Source organism: Cylas formicarius, unplaced genomic scaffold (genome assembly GCF_029955315.1).
Source record: "Cylas formicarius isolate icCylForm1 unplaced genomic scaffold, icCylForm1.1 PGA_scaffold_8__14_contigs__length_24414737, whole genome shotgun sequence".
Classification (NCBI taxonomy): Eukaryota; Metazoa; Arthropoda; class Insecta; order Coleoptera; family Brentidae; genus Cylas; species Cylas formicarius.
Window position 1 is genome coordinate 19,762,848 of NW_026844361.1, and position 24,987 is coordinate 19,787,834.

Below are 24,987 nucleotides of genomic sequence, written 5' to 3' on the forward strand. Positions count from 1 at the left end.
GTAGTTAAGATATTTTTAAATTCCATCAACAGGTGGCATTTCCGATAAATAAATAAAATATGGCAGTTTGTGTGTAGGGGAAATGGGTTGTTTGTGTCTGCGATGCAACGCGGAATAATTAATTTTAATTGCTGAGCAATTACAAATGTTACAAAACGTAAATAACGTGCGTTGGTATAACCTAAAAAACGGAGTTGGGGGCGGCAACGTTCAAACTGTTGTGAAAAAACAAACGCCAGAAAAATGTTTAGGTTCTTGAGTGGCCGAAAGACCCGAAACGCCAGCAGCAACAACAAAAACATAAATAAAAACATAAAAAATGTGATCCAGTGCAAAGTGGTCCTTTTGGACGGCACCGATTTGTCTGTAGAATTATCGGTAAGTTTTGGTTATTTCCAATTTTTATTTAGGTTTGGACATTGTGTACAAGATTTTTTTTGTTCATGGGAGCGTACGTTGTAGTGTGTAAGTAGGCGTTGAGAATATTAAATGTCAACAGGTCGTTAATTTTAATATTTTAGTATTTTTTAAACGAATTGGTAAGAACGTTAACCCAATATTGTTATATAGAACCAAGGTCAGTTCATCAAAGCAATCGTTCTTCCATTTCACACATTCACAAACACCTAATTGCGTTTGAGAAAGATTTTTTAGAAAGCATTTATTATTCTATTGTGTTCCGCGCCTTCCCATGAAAGGTCCTTATTTTGTCGTTTATACGTTACATAAATGTTGCGAATACCACTTTGTGGATTGTTTAAATTGTTAAAAAAATTGAAGTTAATGTTTTTAGCGACAATTTATAATTCAATAAAATAATTTTGTACCCGAAACTGATTGGTTAGAATCAGACATTCAATAAATTTAAACCCGAAATATTGTAACATTTTGATGCTGACACGTATTTTAGAAAAAAGCAAAAGCGAGGGACCTTTATGAGCAGGTGTTCTATTCCCTCGACCTGATCGAGAAAGACTATTTTGGTCTGCAATTCACAGACGCCAATCATGTCAAACACTGGCTGGACCCCACCAAAACTATTAAAAAACAGATTAAAAGTAAGCCCCAATGCAAACAACAACTTGGGGCGGAAAATGCATAAGAAAAGCTGTTATAATTTTCAGTTGGTCCTCCATACACACTCAGGTTGAAGGTCAAGTTTTATTCCTCGGAACCGAACAATCTTAGGGAAGAACTGACCCGCTATCAGTTCTTTTTGCAGCTCAAACAGGATATCGTCGAAGGCAAGCTTACTTGCCCTCCCGAAACGGCCGTTAAATTGGCAGCATATGCCTTACAATGTAAGCAGATAGCACTATTAATAATTATATTAATGATGTGGTTTAAAAAAACAATTAAAACTATGAACAGTGTTTGTTAGGATGAGCGACGGTTTTTGTTGTTATTTTGTTTTAATTTAAAATATTAATAAATTAACGAAATTGGGGTTGACATCATCGCCCCTCCGAATCTTGTAGTTATGTGCGTTTATGACAATCCTACGTTGATAATTTTTTTTTAATGAATCCAAGAATTTTTTATTAGTACATATTTAATTAAATTAAAGTTCACTTACCTAACACCTAGCTTTAAAGACGCTCAAATTGATTGTGCGTGATTCTTTCTGCCCATCCATACAGCCGTGTCGTAAACCTATGACTAAAGCTTCGTTTTAGTGGTTTTAACCATTTATTTGAGTTTAAATTTTGAATTTCCCGCCTTCGCCGTCATTTTTTGAAAAATAAGAATGGATCGTAGGATAAGATTAACAAGTCTATATACGTCGTAGCGGAGTTGGGAGACTATGACGAAACGCAGCACACTGCAGCCACGGTATCGGAATTCCGTTTCGTTCCGGATCAAACTGAAGAAATCGAAATTGATATCCTCGAAGAGTTTAAAAAGTGTAAAGGACTCTCGCCGGCTCACGCTGAACAAGCCTACCTTAACGAAGTGAAGTGGCTAGACATGTACGGTGTCGACATGCACACTGTTTTGGTTAGTATGTGTGAATAACCTGCACGTTTTTCTAGGGTTGAGGAATTGACCGGCCAATTTTCTTTGTGTCGATTGACCGAAATAGTTTTAATATTAGAATGAAATTTATATTTATTTATTTATATTTATTAATATAGTGCGTTACATCGCCTCGTTCTGAGACCTGAGGGTTACAGGTAAATTAGATATAACAAACGCATAATAATTTATTATAAAATACATGTTATCATTAAATAATGATAGATAATGCTGTACAATTGCAAGATGTTATTTAAAACATTTTGGTCAAATATGATTAGTCATTTAAGTGGTCAATTCATCAGTCCCAGCACTACCTTTTTCTATAGATTGTAACCTAAGTTTCTTATTAAATTTTTTTGTGGTTCTGGTTGTTGCTTTATTCGAGACCGTGGGTCCGATTAGTATTTAATCAGGCTTAGTCTGCTTTTAAAAAATATTTGTCATTAAGAAGAAACAGACACTGAGTTATTATTTTATCTGATGGGTTCATCCATGGGTTATCGCTATTATTTTTGTAAATGTCTATAGGGCAAGGACGGAATGGAATACAGACTCGGTTTGACGCCCACCGGCATTCTTGTCTTTGAGGAGCCGAACATAAAAATTGGCCTCTTCTTCTGGCCGAAAATAAGTAAACTCAATTTTAAGAAGAAGAAGCTAACGTTGGTCGTCATCGAGGACGACGACGAAGGGCGGGAACAGGAACACACCTTTGTATTCAGGTAGTCTTATTTGCGACATTTTTCAGACAGATTTTTCGACAGATTTCTTTTTTGTGTTTATTCTCATCATAATCGAAGGTTCCAGGGAAATAGGAACGTAAAGAACAAGAATGTTATCTAACTTCCCCAGCATGGGATTTTATTATATTTTCTATTGGATTTGGTTAATTTAAAGTTTTTTTTTTTTTTTGAAGATTGTGTTGAATTGCGGTTGTATAAGCAATGTATGCACATATTGTGGCTTTTGACTAATTAATGAACATATCTATAAACATTTTATTACTCCTTGTTCTAAAGGCACCGAATATATTTATTAGGCAAATTTAAGCCGGAAACAATGCGAGAGTGGATTGCGGGTTCGCGAAAACTGGTAAATCGCACTTATTCTATGCTATCTTCGTTATGGACATAGCGACATACGTAACGTATCTAGTTTTATTTATAATTTAAAGGCTTCATAACGAGAAAGCCTGTAAACATTTGTGGAAGTGTGCGGTCGAGCACCACGGATTCTTCCGGTTACGCGCGCCGGTGAAGGGCCCGTCAGCGAAACAAAATTTCTTCCGGATGGGCTCGCGGTTCCGATACTCAGGCCGGACGGAGTATCAAAGCACCTACCAGAACAGGGCTCGCAGGACCGTGCAACTCGAGCGGAAACCCAGCCAGAGGTTAATTGATAATTCGAAGTTGATATTTTAACTTATTTACATTGAGGGCGGTTGCGATGTTGCCTCTAGGTATGGGCGGAGGCAGAGCCACGTGTTAAGGGAGAGACAGAAGCAGCAGCAGGGCCAAACCAGCGAGAGTACCGAGAGTACGTCGTCCAAAACACACGATGGCTTCCAGCCGTCGTCGAGCAGATGCAGCGAACGTTCGACCAAGTCCAGCGCGACCAACACAACCGAAGAACCCCTTTATTGCCAAGTCAAGGATGATCTGACCAAGAGCCTGACACCCACCCCCTCTAGTGAGTAAAGCCAGCATTATCCCCATTTGTAATGATGTCATTTTTCAATTTAAAAAATAATTGATGTCGACTGGTTATTAATTTTTTATAAACCATTATCTAAGGTTATGTAAAATGTCCGTCACTGTCGATCGAAAACATTGGTTTGTCAACTCGTCAAAAGTTATTTCAAAAAGTTAAATACTGAGAAAAAGATTCAATAGTTATGGGTATTATGCCCTTTTTTTACATTTAGTGGGTTGCTACTGCTCCCAGCCGTGTCGCTAGACCTCTAGTTTTAGGGTCATTTGAACTATGAGTGCGACAGAAGTGTTAAACTATTTTAGAAGGTTTTTGTGCCTTATCTGTTTCAAACACAAACACAACACAAATTGCTTTGTTTAATGGAAACATTAAATAACAGTTATCCTAATCAGAACTATTGTAAAAAAATATTTTTTAAACCTTCTTACCATACTTTTGTAGAACTGCTTCTCCACCTCCCATAATATATTTGCAACTTTTCAACAAAGTAATTTTAAGAAAGAACAAAAAAATAGAGAAAAATCGTTTTAAGGGCCGTGCTCCTTGGGCGTGACCGGCCAGAATAGTTTCGGCAAGGGTTCAGTGGGGCAGAGTTCCTTCGGCAAGGGATCGTCGCGAGGTAGTTCCCATTACAGGTACGACTACAGGAAGGCGGGGAAGGCGGAACGCTGGTGACGTTCTTGGCATTTTTTTTCAGTCCTGTACCGTCCATTGGCAGCAAGAACGGAACCCTGCGGAAAAACAAGGCGGGAACGCCGACCGGGGCGGGGCCCCCCGTCAGTCCGACACCGTCTTCGAACGCGGACAGCCAGCTCGATTTTCTCCTCAAGAGTCTCGCGAAAGAGTCGCTAACCGGGGTTAGCCGCGACGAATCCAGGAATAAGTTGGGTGAGTCCCCGGGAAAAATAAAACAAAACATTTCCTTTGGATTTTTTCCACCTAGTGTAGTTTTTTCTTTATTGCTTTTATATGCGTTAAAGTTTATTTTTTTAAGAAACAGAAAATGTTAGCGGGGCTAAGTCCCTGCCCGCCGAGATCCCCAATAACATCACAAAGGCTTCCAACGTTGCCAAACCGCTCCCACCAGGGCAGATCAAGTGCAACATACTCAAAGGTAAGAAAGGACGATTCTGAACTCACTGAGCTAGTTGTAAAAAAATAAGATGTCTGGTAACCTTTTAAAAGGAAATATACACTTTAATTATAAACTTTGCAAAACGCTCCACTGAACCAATAATAAGGAGTTTTTCTGGGCTGTAAGGCCGTGCTCTATTGGTTTTGCTACCAAAGCTTTCGCGACAGCCATCCGTAGTGGACCTTAGATTGTATCGCGTTGCGGTCAAAGTCGTACCTGTGTTGTAACGCTCGGACGGACGGCGGACTGAGCGGATTTTAGTACAGCCCGCCCCCTTGCCGAGTTGTTCGTATACGGTTTCGTGTGTGTTTTATTTAAGATGTTATGCCATATTTTGTTCACTTGTAACCGTTCCTCTCTCTGGTTAAAATTGTCTATGTATTTCGACGACTTCTCGATGTAATCTTGCATAATAGTGCTTCTCCGTGGACAATACTTCCGTGTTTTCAAGTCTGATGTTATGAAGGGTTACAAGTGAGTAAAATATGACACAACATCTTAAAGAAAACACACACGAAACCGTATACGAACAACTCGGCAAGGGGGCGGGCCGTACTAACAAACGCTCAGTCTGCCGTCCGTCCGAGCGTTACAACACGGATACGACTTGAACAACCGGCCCCAGCACCACAACAGTCGTCGCGCTACAATCTACGGCTTAACAGCCCATAAAAACTTATTAATTACGATACTGGCCGTGAAAGCCTACGGAAGTATGCCAACTGATCACATTCGGTCAGCAAGACTTACATTTAGTCGATATGTAGCGCGTATGTTTTATTTTCTCCGCAGCGAGACTTGAAGAAGAACTCCAAAACTCGAAACTGACGAACCAAATGTTCGTGCAGGCCCCCAAGGACGAGGACACTTCGCTGAATGCCGCCACTTTCATATCGGTGGTAAGTCTTTGATGACGGCAAGTGATTTTAGAAAACTTAACATGGAGCCCCCATATTGAATATGTTAAATAAAAAAAAAGTCTATTCACTTATTAAGGCAGTTAAAAGTTATATCGAGATATCTGATTCCGTCTCGAGTTGTAGTGATGTTAATACATTACTACTACCACATATCTACATACTACATACGTAAAAAGGATCCATATTGAAAGGGTTCAAACAAATAAAATTTACATACAAGATGCAAAATATTTTATTAAAATCTTTATAAAGTCCCTGATTACAATGTAAAAAGTAATATATTAAAACTATTGAGCCATTGTCAATCCCTATGTATAGGGTGTTATTGAAATGACATATAATTTAATAAATGAATCCCATGGTCGAGGGACAAATGGCCAAAATACTCATTATAAGGGTCGTCTGGTATTCCCCAACAATTGCCCCAAAAATTTCATATAAACTGCTTGTCCTGCCACTGTATCATTCGGCGGGATGAAATGATGATCTCGATAAGCCAGGCAATAAGGGTCAGGTCTTGGTCGCATAAATTGAAACCCCTAAAAAATAATTTGTCTAATTATTAGGTTTAAAAAAGCGTTACTGCTAACACGACACGCTTTCTAATAAATTTTAGTACAAATTACAAAATAAAATGATTCAGCAGTGCAGCTACTTTTTGGTGCCTACAGGGTCATGTGCGTAACTTTCCCGCAATGCTCTCTAAATGACCGATGTTTTATGCCTGCCTATGTTTTTACTTTACTTGTTGGTGATTCACTCTCTAGCACCTAAACGGTGTAGCACTGTAGTAGTTTTAAACCTAATTACGCGTGTTAAATTAAATTGTATATTTTGAAATAACGTAACCGTACGTTTAATTTTATTCATTGGACAGATTTAAACTAACCAAAACTGTTCCAAAAGTACGCAACAATGCGTTCCATTTGTTTACTATTTCTTATTGTTTTAATTTAATGTATCTCATACTTTTGTTGCTAGTGCATCAACTATCACTGTTCTTTTGTTAAGGTACGTTATATGTGCAATTTGAGAAATTACGGACTAATTTAAGCGATATTTGGAATGGACATGGACACATTAGAAAATCATATCCAGCGAGTTGTAACTAATTAATTAAAATCGGCTCGAAACATACCCCGAGTCACCTATGTTCTTAAAATATTCGACTATATTAACTGTAAAACAAAAAAAAAACCGTTGTACTAGAATGTTTTGCATATGCCCTTGATGTTATTGACGGCGTATCGATTTGCGTTTAACTTCTAGTGCATTACAGAGAATGCAGTGTTAATTTTTTGTGTTCTTTTTAACTTGGTTCTCTCTTACGATTTAGTTCTGTGCTAAATATTCATCCTATTCACCAATGATCAAAATTCAACTAATTTCAGGAAAGTTTAGTGAAACAAACCACCTTATTTCTGCGAAAATAAAATACCGTCGACACTGCTTTTACTTACAATTTGATTTATATGAATATTGGCAAAAAAATAAGTATATGTATAGTGAGCATCTATGGTGCGCAGGGCGGGGACAAACTGACGCTCACTGTCAGCGGTCCGCCGAGCATCGAACCCGTGAAAGAGCCGGTCAAGCGATGCACCACGCCGATCACGGTGACGTTTTTCGGACAGGCAATGAACGACGGCAAACTGGAAGTTTGCCAGGTGAACAACACGACCGACAAGACCGAGCAACGAGGTGCGGAGGAAGAGCTTTCGCTCAACCCTTTCACCAATTATCTGTCTTCGAGCTCGCTGAACCCGTTCAGCGGCGCCAACAGCGTGATATTTAACAGAAACAACCCCTTCGTCGAGAATGGAGCCGACGAACAAGTTGACGGGTTAAAGGGGACAAGACATGATGACGAGGAGGAGGGGCACGAGAAATGTAGCGAGGTAGGCCGCCATCGATAAACGGAGCCTTTTTTAAACATTGCCCTTAAATATCCATAGATGTTCCAAGAGTCTGACTGAGCTTTAATATAAAAAAAAATTGTGGTCTACATCGTTGGCTTTTTCATATTGTCATGTGTTTTTTATCCATCGAACTATTGATGAAATAATAAATAGAATACTATGAATGACTGACGTGTCAAACTGCCATGTCTAAAAACACGACGTTTCTGCTAGATGATTTAAGTTCGAAACGCCAGTATTGACCAGAATCAATCCATGTCTACCTTTAGAGAAACAGATCGAATAATTCCCCCTCCTTGTTTCAGTAACCATGTTAATGGTTGTAAATTTGAGTACTTCTGCAGCCCCTAATCACTGATAATAATAATAGTAATATGTAATATGTTTATTCCAAATAACAAATAACAAATTGAAATTGATGAGCCGCGGGGGTGGGGGACATTTTACCTATAGAAAAACCATTAAAGTTGTTTTACTAGCAAAGTTCCTCTTGTGACAATGCTGCTTTTTTAAGAAATGAAATGCCGCTGGATTTTTCGATACGGGATAATTTTGAAAAGGTAGGACTGGTCTCCATAGTTTTACTTAAAATCAAGTTCCAGATACACACAGGATACATGTTTCGTAAATTTATGCGATTCTTACATAATTATTGGCCTGATGATGCAATTTTTTAGTATTAAATTTATGTTTTGACAAATGATACTGTAGTTGTACGCGTGTTTATTGTATTACCTTGTGTTTGTTAAGAGTATGTCTTTTAAAAATTTTATTAGGTTTGTTATGAGCTTGTTATCATATACACTTTAGTTGTCAAACAGTTATGCCCATTCATAATTATTATTTTTAATTTCTGCCTCCTCTTCCAGCAGAAGCTCATGTTAAGCCAAAATATGCAAAAAGTATTAAAAGAAATACAGCTTGTTCCATTATAAAAAAAAACAAGTTTAGTTTCAATATCAACATTTGTGTTTCAGAAAAAAAATGACTACACCATTGGGTTGCACGTAAAAAAAACCCTATTCAGAACACTTTTCACCTTTCGATAGGTTTAGTCTAAAAATGCGAAATTTCCAAAATCACCCTGTCCTGTGTCACCTTTCTTTTCATTCAAAATTAGCCATACAGCATACAGAAAAAAGTCAAAGCAAAATCAGGGGACAATTAGAACGCGAGTAACAAGTTTTTTTTAATGAAATGGCCCAGTTTAAGGCGGTGGCTGTTGTCAGGTCTGTGTTTTTACAGGAGGTGAAGGTTCAGGAGAAACCACCCACACCAATGAGCCCAAACTTGAGCAAGTTGTCGCCGTGGCTCGTCTCCCAGGAAGTGATATCGTCCCCGGTAGCTAAAGTGAATACGACCGAAACGGCTATTATTCGAAAATCGGTCGTGACTACCCAACTTTGAGTTGGTCATATTGACGAAGACCTCTTACTTGACAAAAATGTCCGTTACCGCGCGGGATATTGTGCCAAAATAGCCATATATAAGCCATACGCTAATAGCCCTCTCATAAAAAAATCATACAGGTTAAGTTAAAAAAACAAAACCATACGGGTGTACCGTGACGGACATTTTTTCGTATCTGGTCTTGCAGATCACTAATTGCTAGTATATTTGCCCTACCGGCTCAAAATATTTTGGGTGGTAGTTGTAGGACTTATAAACAGAATATCGAAGATAGGTTCGAGGGAGAGAGAAGAAGAGCTATTATGGGCAAAAGAATGTTGCAAATTTATTAAACCTCCGTTTTTGGTTGGTTTTTGTCCCTAATAGCGCAATCTTTCGCCCGCCGTCTCTATTTGTTCCGTTTAAAGGTCATTGAGGTAGTCACGCAGACCGCTATTATTATACTGTTGAATCTCTTTTAGGTGACCGTCATTTTATTCGGTACCTTGTTTTTTTTTTGTTTGTTCTCTCTACGTGCATTTTATTATGTTTAGAAGTTCTCGACTTTTTAACTTATATAATTTTTATGCAGTCTCAGTATTTAGCTAGTTAATCGCTTCATCATTTGATATAAAATTCCATTTGTGGCCGCCGGCTCATTATTTTAGGTAATCGTGGTTTCTAACGCCCAAGTGCCATTCTGCAATTTGTATGACTCTATAGACTCTATGCATCCGTCCTTAAAAATCGATATATTTCTCAATAAAGTTTATCTATGTTTTCTACCACGTTTTTCATTGTCGTTACTTCATGCCATCCTTGAAAGTAGTTAATACCTAACATTTTTTGCAGCTTAAGATTTTTTATAAGGTAACGGATACTTATAAGGAGTTTATAAGAAACCTCAGGTTTTATAACAGTTTTTAGAGTTCTATAAGATGTTACAAATTTTTTAAGACGTCCAATAAATACTTTAAGTTTTATAATATTAAATCCAAAAAATTCCTTTACTTTATTTATAAATCCTTTGGTGTTGGTTACTTCAGTTTTTTTTATGTTTTATAGCGTTGGTAAAAAACTTTATTATGAAGCTTTCACTCCACAATAGCTTCATGATTCTTAAAACACCTAATAAATATTCTACATCTATTATGAAATGGAAAGAATTTTTAAAAAATTATAAACTTTATGTAGAAGCACGCCGTTATGTTTTTGAGGTTATAACGTTTAATAATTGTTTTCATAAGCTAAGCAAAATTAGCAGCTTTTATAGCAAGTGGTAAAACAAGGGATAATATCCAAAAGAAAAATAAGACTTTCAAAGAGACGATATTATTATTTACAAATCTTCTGGATTGCTCAACAAGTTTGGTTCCAACAACAAAAAAAAACAATATATTAACAAATTCCAGAATATAGCACCGGTTTGCTATGCATATAAAGTAAAGTTATAGCTCAGAATCTGGCAATGAGGTTATGATTGTAGGTTATATTGATATTCGCGCACTAATAGTTCCCAACTGGCTTTCCGGTTACTTTCAGTGTCAAAGCGGTTGGGAAGGTTTTTATGAAAAACTTTTTGTTAACTTATAAAACTGTATCCTGACTTAGGTTTTATTGCAAGAACAATAGTGCTATAAGACACCTAGGTAAGTTTTATTAAATTTTCCAATGCGTTTGATAATACTTGAAAGTCAAAGGGAACAAGAAACAAGGGAAACCTTTTCATGTTTTTTCTTATCGACATGAACACCTTTACAAAAAGAGAAGAACGTTGCATATTAAGCAATATTGCTGAAACTTGAAGACATATTTCTATAAACATATGCGATTAAAAAACATTCTGCCGTTTAATTTTTAAAAAATGATGAGAGTGCTATAGCGGTTTTATAAGACTAACGAAAACGTTTCGCGATAATGGATAAATAAACTACGTCACGCGACGTCATTGTCTTCAGCTTGCTTACCTGAATGTGGAATGTGAAATTAAGGTATATGCATATTTTTTTAAGATATGACCAAAATCTTTATTTATCAAATGAAAATATTACAAAAAAAAGTGTAGTTAAATCGGAGTAGTAAATAAGTACTTTAAAATATTGCGATTTTGTTTTTAACTTCTACAAACTAAAGGTAATTTTAAAGCTTAAATTACCGCCCAGTATATTTACACGATAATTACATACTCTTCCTAAAAAAGTATAATATCAAACTGTTCGCCATAATACGGCGCGTCACCTAAAAAATAGTGTAGATATATTTTACATAAAATGGTAACGACATGAAGTAGAAGTAGCAGTAAGTAGGTTCACGGATATATCAAAATATCACATTTTTTGCGTTCCTAGGGAATCAGTCGCTTATTCGAATGGGTCGCGAAGGCAAGGCGATAAAATTCGACATTATCCTAAGTTTACGGTTTTGACTAAGTAGACATGACATCGCCACCCGAGTCTTTGTGACGTGGCGTGATGCGGTTGTTAACAGGTATATTTTCCGGTTATAAATGTCAATTTTAGGTTGTTCAATAACGTAACCGCAATATTTACCGGTATTTCGCTTAAAATTGCGTTAAGTACGGGTGACGAAAACATTATTAAATTTGACTAATTGCTAACGTCATTGTGCTGACGTCCTAATATGGGAGGTCAATAAAATTCGTCATCGCTTGGGTGATTGGAATTTTCGTTTTTGGCACTATTTAAATTCGATATGCTGGGCATTGACAATTTTAGGGCGAGCTGAAGTTCGGGACTGGTGGAATCCATAAGAGCGGCCGAGTCTGCAAGAAGAAAACAGGTAAGGAATAGTCACAGTCCACCATTTTTATCATTTTAATTACTTTTTTTGTTTGTTGCGCTTTTAATCGTTTTAATTTATTTATCATGAATTTTACGTACAGAGCTGTTTTTTTTTAACGTCCGTTGCCAAATTTTTGTCTTTTCGTGTATGTTTATTATTTCACTAGTATCGTTAGATCTAAAAAAACACTAAAAGACTTTAAGGCAAATAAGCCTTAGAGGATATATAAAATTGCAAAAATTAAATTCTTGGAACAATTTGGCATTTTTCACGTCCATATCATGAGTCTAAACACTGTGATTTCTATGCTTGGTTCCCAAATAACGATTGACCATTCTAGAAGTTCAAAACATAACAAAAATTTCTACTAAAATGTCTCTAAGTCTTTCATATTTTTTCTTTTGCTTTTCCCTGGGCGATATTAACCGTACCAAGTTCTATTGAGTGCTTTAAAAACAAATAAGGTTTTTCCCAGAATTTATTAAAGTATATTGCGATACTATAATTGTATAATTAGATAAATAAGGTAGCATTTTCTGAAAATATCCAGGTACCTCTTCGGACACGACGTCGTCATTGTTATCTTTGTACAATCTCTAAAATGGATATTCCAAAAAGCGCGGACCATTTTTGAAAATGATAAGCGCGGGGTGGAAGGGATTTGTAACGACGGGAACGAAACGGGCGATCGGAGTAGAAGGAGTCGAAACCACGTGGGCGTGGCAATCCGACTGTATGGTAAACATTTACGTAACTGTGCAAGGGAATTGGTATTTCGATTTAACCTTCTTCATCTCTTCGCCCCGCCCGTCGGCCGGGACCGGATCATCCCCACCGTTTTCGTCGGGCACGTCGCATATGTATGACGTGCCGAAAGTGACGCGTGTCAAAACACGTCGCTTCTCCGACAACAATTCCTTATTCACGCCCTTACGGAGCTCGTCGCTGAAACTAATATCGGCTTCGGATAGGCTCACGATCCTTTCCTTCTCGAAAAACAAGTCGGGTGGAGCGCTGGGAACGGTCGCGAGCAACTTCTTTAGACACGCCCCCAACGCGGTCGCGTCTAGGTGTTTACCGAACAGATGTTTCGTTTTGCAATCGAGACACGTCCTTTGTGCCTTGGCGCACGCGCCGCATCTCGACGTTATTTTCACGGGCTGCTTGACGGTGAGAGGGTTGAGTCGCGCTATCGAGATCGCCGTCTCGCCGTGAGACTCGTGGAGGCGTTTACCCCCCGCCCCCTTTAGTTTGACTCGGTTCGCGCCGCGTGACTTGGGCGGGAACGTTTGGGATTCGGTCGATCTGACCGGAGGTTTGGGCGGGAAATAACGGGACTGACGCGCGTCTAGGAAATTGGTACGATTTTTTCGGTTTGTTTTATTATTATGTTGATGTCTCCCGAAAAGTGTAGAGTAATAATAAATTACGATCGTTGTTAGACCATAAGTAGAATGAAGTATACAGGCATATCCAGGGCCTATTAAAGGTATATGAGGAATGGAAAATGATTTTTTGTCACTCAAACCAGACACCAACTTCATGTTTTTGAATGGAAAATATGTATTATTACATGAAAAATTCTGGAACTTTCTAGGTGACATATTCTTTTGACATATTGCGAAAAGCATCAATCACGAAAACAATTAACCATCTTTCATCTTGCAATTTCTAGCAGTACAGCTAGATGTAGTTTGGCAATTTAATATAGTATTTATATTTTACTTATTAAATTAATTTTATATTAACAGTCCAGTGCACTATAAATTTTATGGATATCTTCATGCGTCAATAAACAGTGCTATAACAACATTGTACTTAAATACACTTCAATACATCGGGATTAAAAAAAATAAATAAATAAAATGCATTTTTTTTAACCCAATGACTCCCCTCAGATTTTGATAAAATATCAAAATTTTTTTAAGACGGATTATTTAGACTGGCGAGTGTAATTTTTTTTGTTTTTTTATTTATAAATCGTTCAGATAAAAAGAAATAATTATTTTCATATGACATTTTTCACCAAATTTTCTCAAAATAATTTTTATCTCCAAAATAGCTGAACAGAGCCATAGAAAGTTTTTTAAAATTTTTATAGCATTTTAAAATATAATAATATATAGCGCATTCGATTAAAAAAAAGGTGTGTGATTGGAGTAGATGTGACAACGCCGCAATGTCTTTAAATATTAAAAATTAATAATAAACAGGGATCATAGTCTCTTAAGGCTGCAACTCAATTTTTAAAGGTCTATGTTTATTTCCTTGTAGACTATCAAGTTTGGACTATCATTTTAAATAATACAGTTATTTAAAATGATATTAAAATGGCGGTTTTGTCACATACAATGTAAAAGGAAGCGTGACATTTTAGAGAAAAGTTCATCCTATTTCTCCCTAATAATTAAAATAATATTGTTTAAGGTAATAAGCACTAATAGTGATCCTGATCCCTCAATTTAAAAAAAAAAAAAAAAGTACTTCCTTCGACTGCATTTTTAAAACTATTCTAATAATTCAGGTGTAAGCGGCTTTTTTTACTCTACACTTTAAGGAAACAGACGATAGGTATCCTTACTGTCTCGGTTGGAAGTACCCAAAAAATGGGGCAGCGCTTCCAATATGAGTGCCAGGCATCGAGCGACGTTGTAGTTCGGCGCGCAACTCAGTGCCGGTGTCAAGCCCTCGTTATCGACCGCCAGGACCGATGCCCCTTTTTTCAGCAACTCCTCGGTGACATCGATCAGACCGTTCTTCGCCGCCAGATGGAGAGGCCTGAAAAAAAAAAATTCCAGTCAAACGGCGTCGTCGTCGTCGACAATAATCATAAGCTCACGTTTTCTTTTCGCTATTGGCGATATCGATCAGGGCCCGGTCGTGGCAGTTCTCGAGGATCAACAGCGCCGTCTGGTGGTGTCTCTTGATACACGCCCAGTGTAGGGCTGTGTTGCCGAAATTATCACAGGTTGATAGCTCTATGTTACACGAGACCAGTAATTCTAAAAAGGCAACAACACTTTAAGCTGCTCTTCGTTTAAGCCTCGTGTCCACTTTTAAAAAACTTTGGCTATACAAATCTCACAAGTTACTTGCAATGAGTGCAAATTTACTTACTTGGCCCGAGAGTAAATCCTCCTGTACTTGCCAACTTGTTAAGCGCATGTAGTGCAATGTATCAAATTTTTGCAAAACTGGAGGAACACAGGTTTGCAATGGAAAGTTTGAAAACAAAAGGCACACTTCAAAAATTGGCAAAATTATTTGAGGCACGCAAGCAATGCAAAAGAAAAAGAGTGAACAGTAGACAAATGAATTTTATATTGTGGAAATTCTTTGATTCTTTAAGTTTAAATATTAATTTTTATTACAAAAAGATATTCCTAAAAAGGGAGCTTAATAACCTTAATGTGATGTGTAAGTAGTGTAAGTAATGTAACCTTTAAAATACGTATTAATTTAGTTTTAGTTTCCCAATTCTCTCCAATTCTTTTAGCATTCTAGGAACAATTGTTTCTTGTCGCCATTGGTCATTCCCGCCCGTGTAACATTTGCTTTCGACAGACAAGTTGCATAGGTTTTCTTAATATCCTTTTGTCACTTTTCTTTTTCTTTATTTGTCATTTTTTTAAAGTGCGTGTACACATTTCTGAGCAAACGAACTTGCTAAACTAATACACTAATACAGTGTGGGCACGCGGGTAGTGAAAAAACTGTAGCAGGTCACTTGCAAGTGGATCAAAGGCTTCACGCTCTTAACGTTTTACTTACCGACGACAGAGGACTGACCGTACTGCGCGGCGGCTATAAGGGGCGTTCGGCCCTCGGAATCCAACGCGTCCGATGCCGCGCCGTGTTTAAGTAGTAAAACGGCGCACTCGCCGTGACCGTGCAGCGCAGCGACGTGCAGTGGCGTTCTCTCGCGACTGTCTCGCAAATGAACGATCTCGTCGCCAAAGTAATTGAACAGCAATTCGAGGGACTCCGCGGAACCGGAAAAACTGGCGCAGTGAGCCGGAGAGAACGCGTTCCCCCCCTCCAACTGGTTGAAGTTGCGCAATAGGTGTTCGACGCAGCTCGCGTTGCCTGTAAATCAATGTGCTTGTTGAGCTGGTCACAACTGTGACGCCCCAGCGATATCTGCTGAACGTAATTTTGGTCAACATCAATTGCATCAAAGAAAAATTGACTCCTTTACTCAGAAAGATTTTTTTTCTGCTTATGTCGAGCTAGATAGTGAGTGAATTATTACAAATTACAGGTTGCTAATTGACATTTTCACTATAGAGTGTTCGTCAAAAATACCATGTTACCTTGAGAATATTAAGATATCGTTTTAGGCGCGAGTTTTAGTTTCATTTCATTTCAAACTTTTCATGCAAACAAATTTTTCCAGGTGATCCTTTTGTGTTCAGAAACAAGAACGTTTGGTGCACCGCTGAACAAGCTTAATGAGTTTCCAAACTTCATTATACGGGATTTCCCAAACTCGATGGCTTATTACAAGTATGGAGATTGGATAGATAGACCTTTACAAAATTGGGGTTATACAAGAACTATGAGCTCTTTCTTTTACATTTACATTACAGAATACCGTAACATAATCCCAATATATGTTACATAGGAAGTTTTAAAATAGGCATTTCATTTACAAAAATTAAGTTGGTATATGGTTCGAGTGGATGGGGCAACGCTGGGACGTCCCAAATATTTTAGAAATGCAGATCTGCTTCAACCCAATTTTCAAATACCTAATCTTTTTCCATTCTCCATATACATAACTTCTAATAGGCCATCGAGTTTGCGGAACCCTATATACACAATTAGAGAAACTATTTTTGTAAAGAAAACCAATCCTGGTAAGCCGTTTTCATTGTCTTATTCGATATAAAATAGGGTTTGCAAGGGAGGAAAATAGGTTATAGAAGGGTGATGATCAACGCTGTTCACACAATCAAAATAAATAAGGAATATTTTAGGTAAAAGGCCGACACATTAGCGATGAGACCTTTTTTCAATGGCAATAGAGGGAATAGTCAGACGTTTGACAATTACTAAAATGTTCATGTCAACAACTTCTCTTAAAACGATAGTCCAAGACCATTCATAAGTAAGAGACACCGAAAATCCTGACTTTGGGAAGTAAATTATACTGAACCACAACAACAAAAGGGCAAAGAGAGTAGTCGACGGAGTTTTATCGGGTTTCCTAAGCGTATAACGTGCGAATCACCAACCATTGTAGCACGCCCAGTGCAGTGCAGTACAATCCTGCTCGTCCCTGATACGCATTTCTTCATCAGTCATGTGTTCCGCGATCAGTTGCAAGCACGCCAGATAGCCGCACGCCGCTGCCAAATGCAACGCCGTTTTGCCGTTCGTGTCCCTGATGCCGGCGTCGGCCTTACTGTCCAGCAACATTTTCACTATACCGTTTCGTCCTTGACTGTTGACTACCTGTCAAAGTATTGTAGGAAGTTGCTTGGCCGCAAGTCAGCGTTTTTTTGATTGAATATGCAAAATATCAAAATTATCATTTTTTCAAAGAAACTTCCACAGGCTACTGTAATACATTTTACAAAATTTCCGGATCCCTCCTGCGTCGGTTTTTGCTGGGTCGCACTTGCTGACGTTTCGCCAATAATCCTGTTGCCTTCTTCAGAGCTTGACTGAAACTGGCTCGCATTTTAATCTGTCCCTGCTTATATATTGTTTGAGGGGCATAAACACCGTCTCAGATGACTGATCTCCATATTGGTGACAGGTAGAGAACTGAGTCGCGGTTAAGATTGTTAGGTTGTTTATAGATTTCTATAGACTCTCGGATTTTTCGTTGGCAAAAGACCTGATTACATGCAATAATTTGAACCCAGAATTAAACCGCTTACCTCACTTGCCACTGTGGCCCTTGCTTACATTCAAAACATCACTGACCACATATCAAAAGTTCTAAAGAAGTATAACGTCAAAACCAGATTACCACTTGTCCAAAAATCCGTCAATATCTTCGGTCTGTCACAAACAAAATTCCATTTGAGATGCTAGGAGGTTACAGCGTTCCAGGCATATGCGGCAAAGAATATATTGGAGAGACCGGACGTAAAATATCAACTAGGCTCAAAGAATATGAAAGAGCCTTAAGACTAAGGCAACTAAACTCATCAGTAGTTGCCGAACACAATCATGAAACACGAATTTTATTCGATCAAACTAAATTTCTTGCATGTAATCAATTCTTCTACCAACGAAAAATCCAAGTGTTTAGAAATCTACAAGCAACCTAACCTCGACTCAGGTCTCTACCTGTCTCCAATATGGAAATCAATCATCCGAGACGGTGTTTATGCCCGTCATTTAGCTCCGCCCCTCAAACAATATTATAAGCAAGTACAGAGTAAAATACGAGCCAGTTTCAGTCAAGCTCTGAAGAAGCCAACAGGATGATTGGCGAAACGTCAGCAAATTCGACCCAAAAAAAACCGACAGAAGTTTTGTAAAAAGTATCAAAATTATCGTCAAACTTGTGTATTTCTGAATTTAAATGAATATTCTACCCGTTTGTCAGATATAAATTTTGGGACATGATCCACATTTCACACATTGAGTTTTTCATAATTTAGTTTTATTGCTCTTTAATAAATGCCTTATGGTGTTTTCAGTTTAGGAAGCAATCTTAAGACCAAGTTTAGATAGACCTTTCGAAATTTTCTTGCTAGGTTCTCCTATGTATTTTATTGTTTTATAAATTTTGGGTTCGGTGTTTAATACTGATAGATAGAGTTAAGAGTTATTTGAAACTGCCTTTTAGTTATAACCTTATCTATCAAAGAGGGGTCGTAACCATTGTTAAAAGTTATTTGACTTATAATATTGAGGATTTATGGCAAATGGAAACATCCAATTTGTTCTGTAGTTTAGTTATAGTTAAGTCCATATCAAATGGAGTTAAGTTAAAAAGGACTGCAGTTGTCTTTCTGGTCCAGTGAAACAAGCAAAAACATCATGTACGTATCTATGCCACCAGAGAAATCTTTTACTCAGAGGATGTTTATGTATATTTTCTAAATTATCCATGAAAATTTCTGCAAGTAGTGAACTAAGGGCGTTTCCCATAATTAATCCTTCTTTAGCAATATAAAATTGACCATTAAACTCAAAATAATTTTGGTCTATACAAACTATTAAACTATCTAGCAAGTCTTGTTTTATTCATTTGTTCATTACGTCAATTGGTGGAGTGCTAGGAAATAGATTTTGGACGTCAAATGAAACTAGAATTGCCTTAGGAGGAATTTTAACCTTGTTAATTAGTTCAAACGAATTTTTGATCACATATTCTAGGTTTAAAGGGGCAATATGATTTTCTAAAATCTTTATTCATCTTGTTAAAAGTTTAACTGATAGTGCTGTTACAAAAAAAAACTATAGGCCCATTTGGCATATCCTGCATTGGTAATTTAATTAAAGAATTATAATTTTTAGGAGGTTGTGGATTCATAATTATAAGTTGGTATTTTCCCTTGTTATTAAAAAGTAATGAATCTGTAATTACACTTATTTATTTTTGGTATAACTCAGTGGGATTATATTATATACTTTGGTAAATGTCTGGTTTCAGAAACTGTTCCTTTATCTGCTCTCTATATTATTTTGGGAAGCCTTATTTTTAATTTATTCCTAGATGTAAGTTGAGACTTCATTAAATTAGCTAATACGTGTTTTAGAAATTATTTTTGCTAAAGTTATAGTTAGTTCTCTTCGAGTATGAGCAATTTGTTTTATTTTATTTTCAAAAATAATTGATGACGTGACATTATTTATTTAAACGACCATCATAAACGCAGGAGTTTAAGTGCAGCGAACTTAAAAACAATTGTGATTGTTACTGTTTTAATAAATGTAATTTAAGCTTAGGTCGACTTACGGCTCGAAACAGACACGAGTGGTTGTCGGCGTCCACTATGTTTGGATTCGCGCCCGCCTTTAGCAGGGCCTGGACGCATTCGACGTGATTGCCAGACGCTGCGAGCATCAGTGCCGTCCTCTGTTTCCTGCAACAGAGAAAAACGACCAGAGTCAAACGCGCCCGGACTTGAGACGCGCAGGCGGTCATCCAACAACCTATCCACCATGTCGACCACGTGGGAATCTTCGGCGTTGTGGAGCAACAGCGATAAGCACTGCCAGTGGCCATTTTTCGCAGTATAATGCACAGCCGTCATCAGGTTCGTCTTGTCGGGCGTGCCCACTTTCGCGCCCGCCCTAAGCAGGTAGTGGACGCATTGTATGTGACCTTGGGTCGCGGCCACGACGAGGGGTGTGACGTCTATAACCTCAATGTATATTATTTCTACTTTATATGACGCAAGCGTACTCACTCTGTTCTGTTTGCACGTTGACGTCCTTGTATTTAGTCAGTACCAGGGCCAAGACGTCGGCGTTTCCAGATTTCGCCTGTAATTTCGTTCATTTTTGCAGGAAAAGTATACTTTGTCTCGAAGTATATCGACATGGTTTTCGACGGTAATTATAGAAATAACCTGCCGACGACAATAAAACATCTGACAGAGCATCGGGAACGGACTTTTAACGTGTCACATTAATGAAAATTAAACAAAAAATTACATTGAATATACAAAAATTTTCAATAGTTACCTAAATAAGAGCGCTTTTATTGAAAATTTAATTCTGGTTCGCTCTCAGAGGCACCATTAATGTTAATTGCAATGGGCTCTATATTATTTTTGCTGTACTGCATTTTTCCAACTCTCAACAGGTTTACTATTAACTATATTTTTAATTAAATTTATTATACTCAGACTTAAAAGTGGGAGTAACATTTGAATTCACTTCCTACCACAAATGTTTTGTGTTTTTGTAGCATGAGCGCTATCTATTACAATGACATTGTTATCCGGATCATTTTTTAAAAGAGAATGTGAAACCATTTTTCAAAAAGTCCTGCACTTGCATCAACCAATCTTTTCTGCATCGTGTGTATCGAACCAGTTTTCATCCAGGTAAACTATACATCTGGATCTATTTATACTTTTTAATTTCCCGTAGACAATTAAAGCTCCAAGCGCGCAATCTGTGCGATTCCATTGTCACTTATTTTTTGTCCATTTACTGATATTTAAATCCCATTTTACAAATAACTCTATGGGGGTTGGTACCGCTAGTAATTATATTGGTTTCATATTTTTCTAGTTTCATTTCATCTTGTTCATTATTATCGAGACCGTAAGGTTGAAAATAATTACGTTTTCTTTGTAAGTAGACAGATTTCTTTTAGCCTCTTGTTTAATGAATCCTTCACTTATTAACACATTTTTCGCATTTTGTTTATTATCTAATGGCAAGTGATTTCGACCTGACAAATGGAAAATTAGATTTTTAAAACGCACGAAACGGCATCCACATGAATGACGACCGTCTTGTCTCTTACCTATAAATTATTGGCCGTCGGGTTTGCTCAGTAATAATAAGTATAAAGGTCGTAATTATTTTTTGGGGGAGGGTCCTTCAAAAGCCAAGACGATATACCTCCAGACACACTTTACACCCATCATTATTGGATGCGTGAAAAATTGGATATGCATCCCGACGTTTTAATACAATCTACTGCAGCAACAAATTAGGGAGAAGGAGACAAAGCTCAAATTTTTCTTATGGCCAGGTCTGCAGCATTACCACGCCTCAGATTACCAATTCCATATGCCAACAACAATTTTTAATGCCGGATAATATTTTTTTTGCGTCAATGAAAAACGCATTAAATTGTAGTGCAAGGTTGATGATTATTGCGAAAAACCCCGCTCACCGCCAAATGCAGCGGCGTGACGTCCGGCGACCCCGCCTCGCTCTTGAACGCCGCCTCTTCCGTAACGTCTATAAGCTGTCGCAATGTGTCCAGTCTGCCGCACGCGACCGCGTAATGCAACGGGTAAAAACCTGCGACGAAAAATTAATTTCACCTCCCCCTCACTGAATGCAGTGAGCTCGAAAATAGTCGAACCTCGGTTATCCCTAATGTTCGGATCGGCTCTGTGGTTAAGTAAGTATTCTATGCACCCATAGTCACGCGCGCAAGTAGCATTGAGATGGAGGGGCGTGCAACCGTCGCAATCGCGACTGTTAATAGGACTCCCGATGCCGATCAATGTGAACACGCAATGGAAATGAGCCTCAGCGGCGGCGTAGTGCAACGGAAGCCGTCCATAGTTGTCGGCTAGCTTGAAGTCTGCTCCATTGCTCGTGAGCAGATCAAGGCACTCGATCGATCTGAATAACCACCGAATTTAAACATTTAACAAAGCAGGAGTGGGATGAAATGGCCTTCAGGTATAAGTGCCAGATGAAACATTCGTCTGTGATATTTAATATGAGAAAGAAGCTCAGACATTGTAAAGGGCTGTCTTTAAGAACGGGATAGTGTTTACTGCAAGTTCCAGAAAAAGAGCTCTTTGCTCACGTTTAATAGGCCCTTATGAGATAATTAGCACGTCAATTTTGACTTTTAACATTCACCTCTGATATTTAATCTGAAAAATAAGTTTCGAAATTGTAGGTGTCCCCTTTAAAGAATACATCACGTTTGAATTTTAATATTTAATCAAATCAGAAGTGGGATATGTTTACTGCAGGTTCAAGAAAAACAGTTCTTTGCTGACGTTTACTCGGACCTGAACATTTGAATTTTGGCGTTTAACCAAACAGGAGTGGGATGAATATATAGGACATATAAAAAAATAGTCACCCCCTGTATGCTGCACAATGAGAGGGTGTTCGGCCGCTATTGTCGCGATCATTCAAATCGACCCCGGTCTGCACAAACTTCCGACAGCACTCGACGTGACCCGAAAAGCAGCACATGTGTAGCGGCGTCCGGCCCTCGTACCCCTTTGCGCTCGGATTGGCTCCGAAATGCAACAAAGTGTTTGCCAAAATATCGTGACCGTTTTGGGCAGCTATATGCAGAGGCGTTAGGCCGTTTTTGTCGGGACAGTCTATTAAAGCACCTATACAAAAAAAAAACATTTTCATCTTTGGGAGAAGGAGACAGTCGATAAATATATCGACCTTTATCGATCAGAGTTTTACTGCTGATAAACCTCCCATATATCGCGGTCATGTGTAGAGGAGTACGCCCGTCCATACTCCTCCGGTTTATGTCGGCCCCTTTCTGCAGGAGGAACATCATACAATTCTCGCTATGAGCCGAGGCGGCAGCGAAATGGAGAGGCGTCTGGCCCCGGAAATTGACGGCCTCGATGTCCGCTCCTGCCTCAATCAAATCCTGATAGCATGAATAAGAACTGTTGGCACAAGCCACATGTAATGGTGTGTTGCCGAATGAGTTTTGGGCGTTAACATCAGCACCCGCGGACAACAGAAGGCGAATTACGTTTCCTATACCTACAACAAAAAAGCCACAATCCTATTGCTTTTAAACTCATAATGTGTATTAAGATATACAGGGTGTTTCAAAAATATTGAAAGAAACTTACGGGGGTCATTCCATGTTTAAAATAAAGAGTGCTTCATTGTCGACAAAGGTGATATACAATCACACAACCAATGTCTAAATATTTCACCATAACATATAGATACTTAACGAATTTAAAAATAATAATTAAAATTCAAATGTAAATACAGATATACCTAAAGACAGCCATCGATAGAGAACACAAAGACACAGGTTAGGTAAAATAACAAAGTAAGAAAAAGCAAAAAAATTAAAAGCAATAAAAAGATAGAGTTTTAAATATGTAACCATAGTCTATCTCTCAACCTCCTAATTGGAACACAAGCGTTGGGTTTTTCTTTAAATTTAGTTGGGAAGAATTATTTTAAGAAATATACAGAAAATGTGTTTTTTTAATAGTAATACTTCCTGTAATAACATTATTTTTCAACCATATTTGTAGAAGGATATCTGCCTAATGGTTGGCTGTTGACCCAAGGTTTATATAACAAACCACCCTTTATTTTAAACAACTAATCACCCGCTTAAGTTTTTCGCATTAGTTTTGAAACAACCCGGATGAATGATTTGAGTTGATATAAGCTCTCAAATAATGTTGACTATCTTCAAATTTACTTACTATTACTTGCCGCGGCAAGATGCAAGGGAGTATACTGATTATGGTCTGTTACAGCCACATCTGCACCACATGTTATCAATGTTTCCACCGTCTCAGGATGTTCTGCTTCTACAGCAAAATGCAAGGGCCTAAATTACCATATTAAAAGCATTTAACCTTGAATAAACATTTCGTGTAATACCTGCAATCCCGTTTATCGCTCACATTTACAAAACAACCTCTATTAATCAACAGTTCTACCATGGAAGCATCAGAATTCATAGCAGCATGGTGTAAGGCGGTTTTTCCATATCTATCTGTCACATTGGGATTGGGTATGACATTCAGCAACTTCTCTGCGCAAGTGTAGGCGTTTTTAGCCGCCGCTATATGCAGAGGAGTCTGCCAAAGTCTGTTTCGGGCGCACACAAGAGCTTGATACTCTAACAAAACATCTACAGTTTCTCCGGAATCTACTGCACAAGCTTGGTGAAGCGGTGTTATCCATCTGCTGTCTTTGGCGTCGACTATTGCCCCGTGCTCTAATAAAATACGGGCGATTTGCGCGTCCCCTTTAAAACAAGCGGCGTGTAGTGGGGTTCGCTTCTCGCAATCTGAAAGTAAGGTTATGAAAACATCGAATTCATGCATGTTGTGCGAAATTCGTGTCACACACCTACGTAATTCAAAGAATCCTTGGATGCTGCTAGTTGACCGACCTCAATAATATCTCCTTCAAAAATTGCTCGTATAATACTTGGCTGCAAATAAATGTGGGTGTTAATTCAAACTGAGGCGAATACGCGCACGACTTACTTGTTCCTTCAGTTGCAAAATTACCATTTTATTAATTGTGCGTTATAAAAGTATAAAAATAGAATTATTTATTGCATTATTTTTTCGATAGGGGAAATGTCAAAAAAATAAAGTTTTTTACTTCTTCTTCCTTTGCTAATTTTGTTCTGCATTCATAAATTTCTTCTTCAATGTTTAATACCTTCACT

The 24,987-nt window shown here is 38.0% G+C and overlaps 2 protein-coding genes across 4 annotated transcripts; one reads left to right on the forward strand and one right to left on the reverse strand.

The window, feature by feature from the left end:
• The first annotated feature begins 55 nt into the window (after positions 1-55).
• Positions 56-9,972, forward strand: LOC132705871 (band 4.1-like protein 5). Of its 2 annotated transcripts, none has more exons than XM_060676813.1 (13): positions 56-378; positions 911-1,058; positions 1,125-1,301; positions 1,790-1,998; positions 2,548-2,741; positions 3,194-3,409; positions 3,479-3,708; positions 4,265-4,367; positions 4,430-4,620; positions 4,727-4,846; positions 5,660-5,766; positions 7,314-7,685; positions 8,952-9,972. In XM_060676813.1, the coding sequence occupies exons 1-13, from the start codon at positions 244-246 to the stop codon at positions 9,111-9,113; spliced, it is 2,364 nt and encodes a 787-aa protein (XP_060532796.1). In that variant the 5' UTR covers positions 56-243; the 3' UTR covers positions 9,114-9,972. The 2 variants fall into 2 exon arrangements, with proteins under 2 accessions (XP_060532796.1, XP_060532797.1); XM_060676814.1 differs by having other exon boundaries at positions 4,733-4,846; positions 8,952-9,970.
• On the reverse strand, positions 6,047-24,936 carry LOC132705870 (serine/threonine-protein phosphatase 6 regulatory ankyrin repeat subunit A-like). 2 transcript variants are annotated; one of them, XM_060676811.1, is made up of 16 exons: positions 24,800-24,936; positions 24,660-24,744; positions 24,186-24,597; positions 24,005-24,132; positions 22,980-23,315; positions 22,657-22,918; positions 21,916-22,181; positions 21,721-21,851; positions 20,276-20,351; positions 20,019-20,223; positions 19,822-19,948; positions 17,135-17,354; positions 15,669-15,983; positions 14,737-14,899; positions 14,479-14,675; positions 6,047-6,326 (listed from the first exon to the last, which is right to left on the reverse strand). In XM_060676811.1, exons 1-16 carry the CDS (start codon positions 24,824-24,826, stop codon positions 6,298-6,300), a joined length of 2,979 nt encoding a protein of 992 aa, XP_060532794.1. In that variant the 5' UTR covers positions 24,827-24,936; the 3' UTR covers positions 6,047-6,297. The 2 variants fall into 2 exon arrangements, with proteins under 2 accessions (XP_060532794.1, XP_060532793.1); XM_060676810.1 differs by lacking the exon at positions 6,047-6,326 and adding an exon at positions 11,098-11,877.
• Between the last annotated feature and the right edge of the window lie 51 nt (positions 24,937-24,987).

Coding starts and splice junctions, on each gene's coding strand:
- LOC132705870 (XM_060676810.1), bottom strand. CDS start 24,826: ATGGTAATTTTGCAACTGAAGGAACAA. Junction 24,745..24,799: donor TTTTGCAACTGAAGGAACAA/GTAAGTCGTGCG, acceptor ATTTATTTGCAG/CCAAGTATTATACGAGCAAT. Junction 24,133..24,185: donor AGCGATAAACGGGATTGCAG/GTATTACACGAA, acceptor ATGGTAATTTAG/GCCCTTGCATTTTGCTGTAG.
- LOC132705871 (XM_060676813.1), top strand. CDS start 244: ATGTTTAGGTTCTTGAGTGGCCGAAAGACCCGAAACGCCAGCAGCAAC. Junction 3,410..3,478: donor GAGCGGAAACCCAGCCAGAG/GTTAATTGATAA, acceptor TGTTGCCTCTAG/GTATGGGCGGAGGCAGAGCC. Junction 4,621..4,726: donor CGAATCCAGGAATAAGTTGG/GTGAGTCCCCGG, acceptor TATTTTTTTAAG/AAACAGAAAATGTTAGCGGG.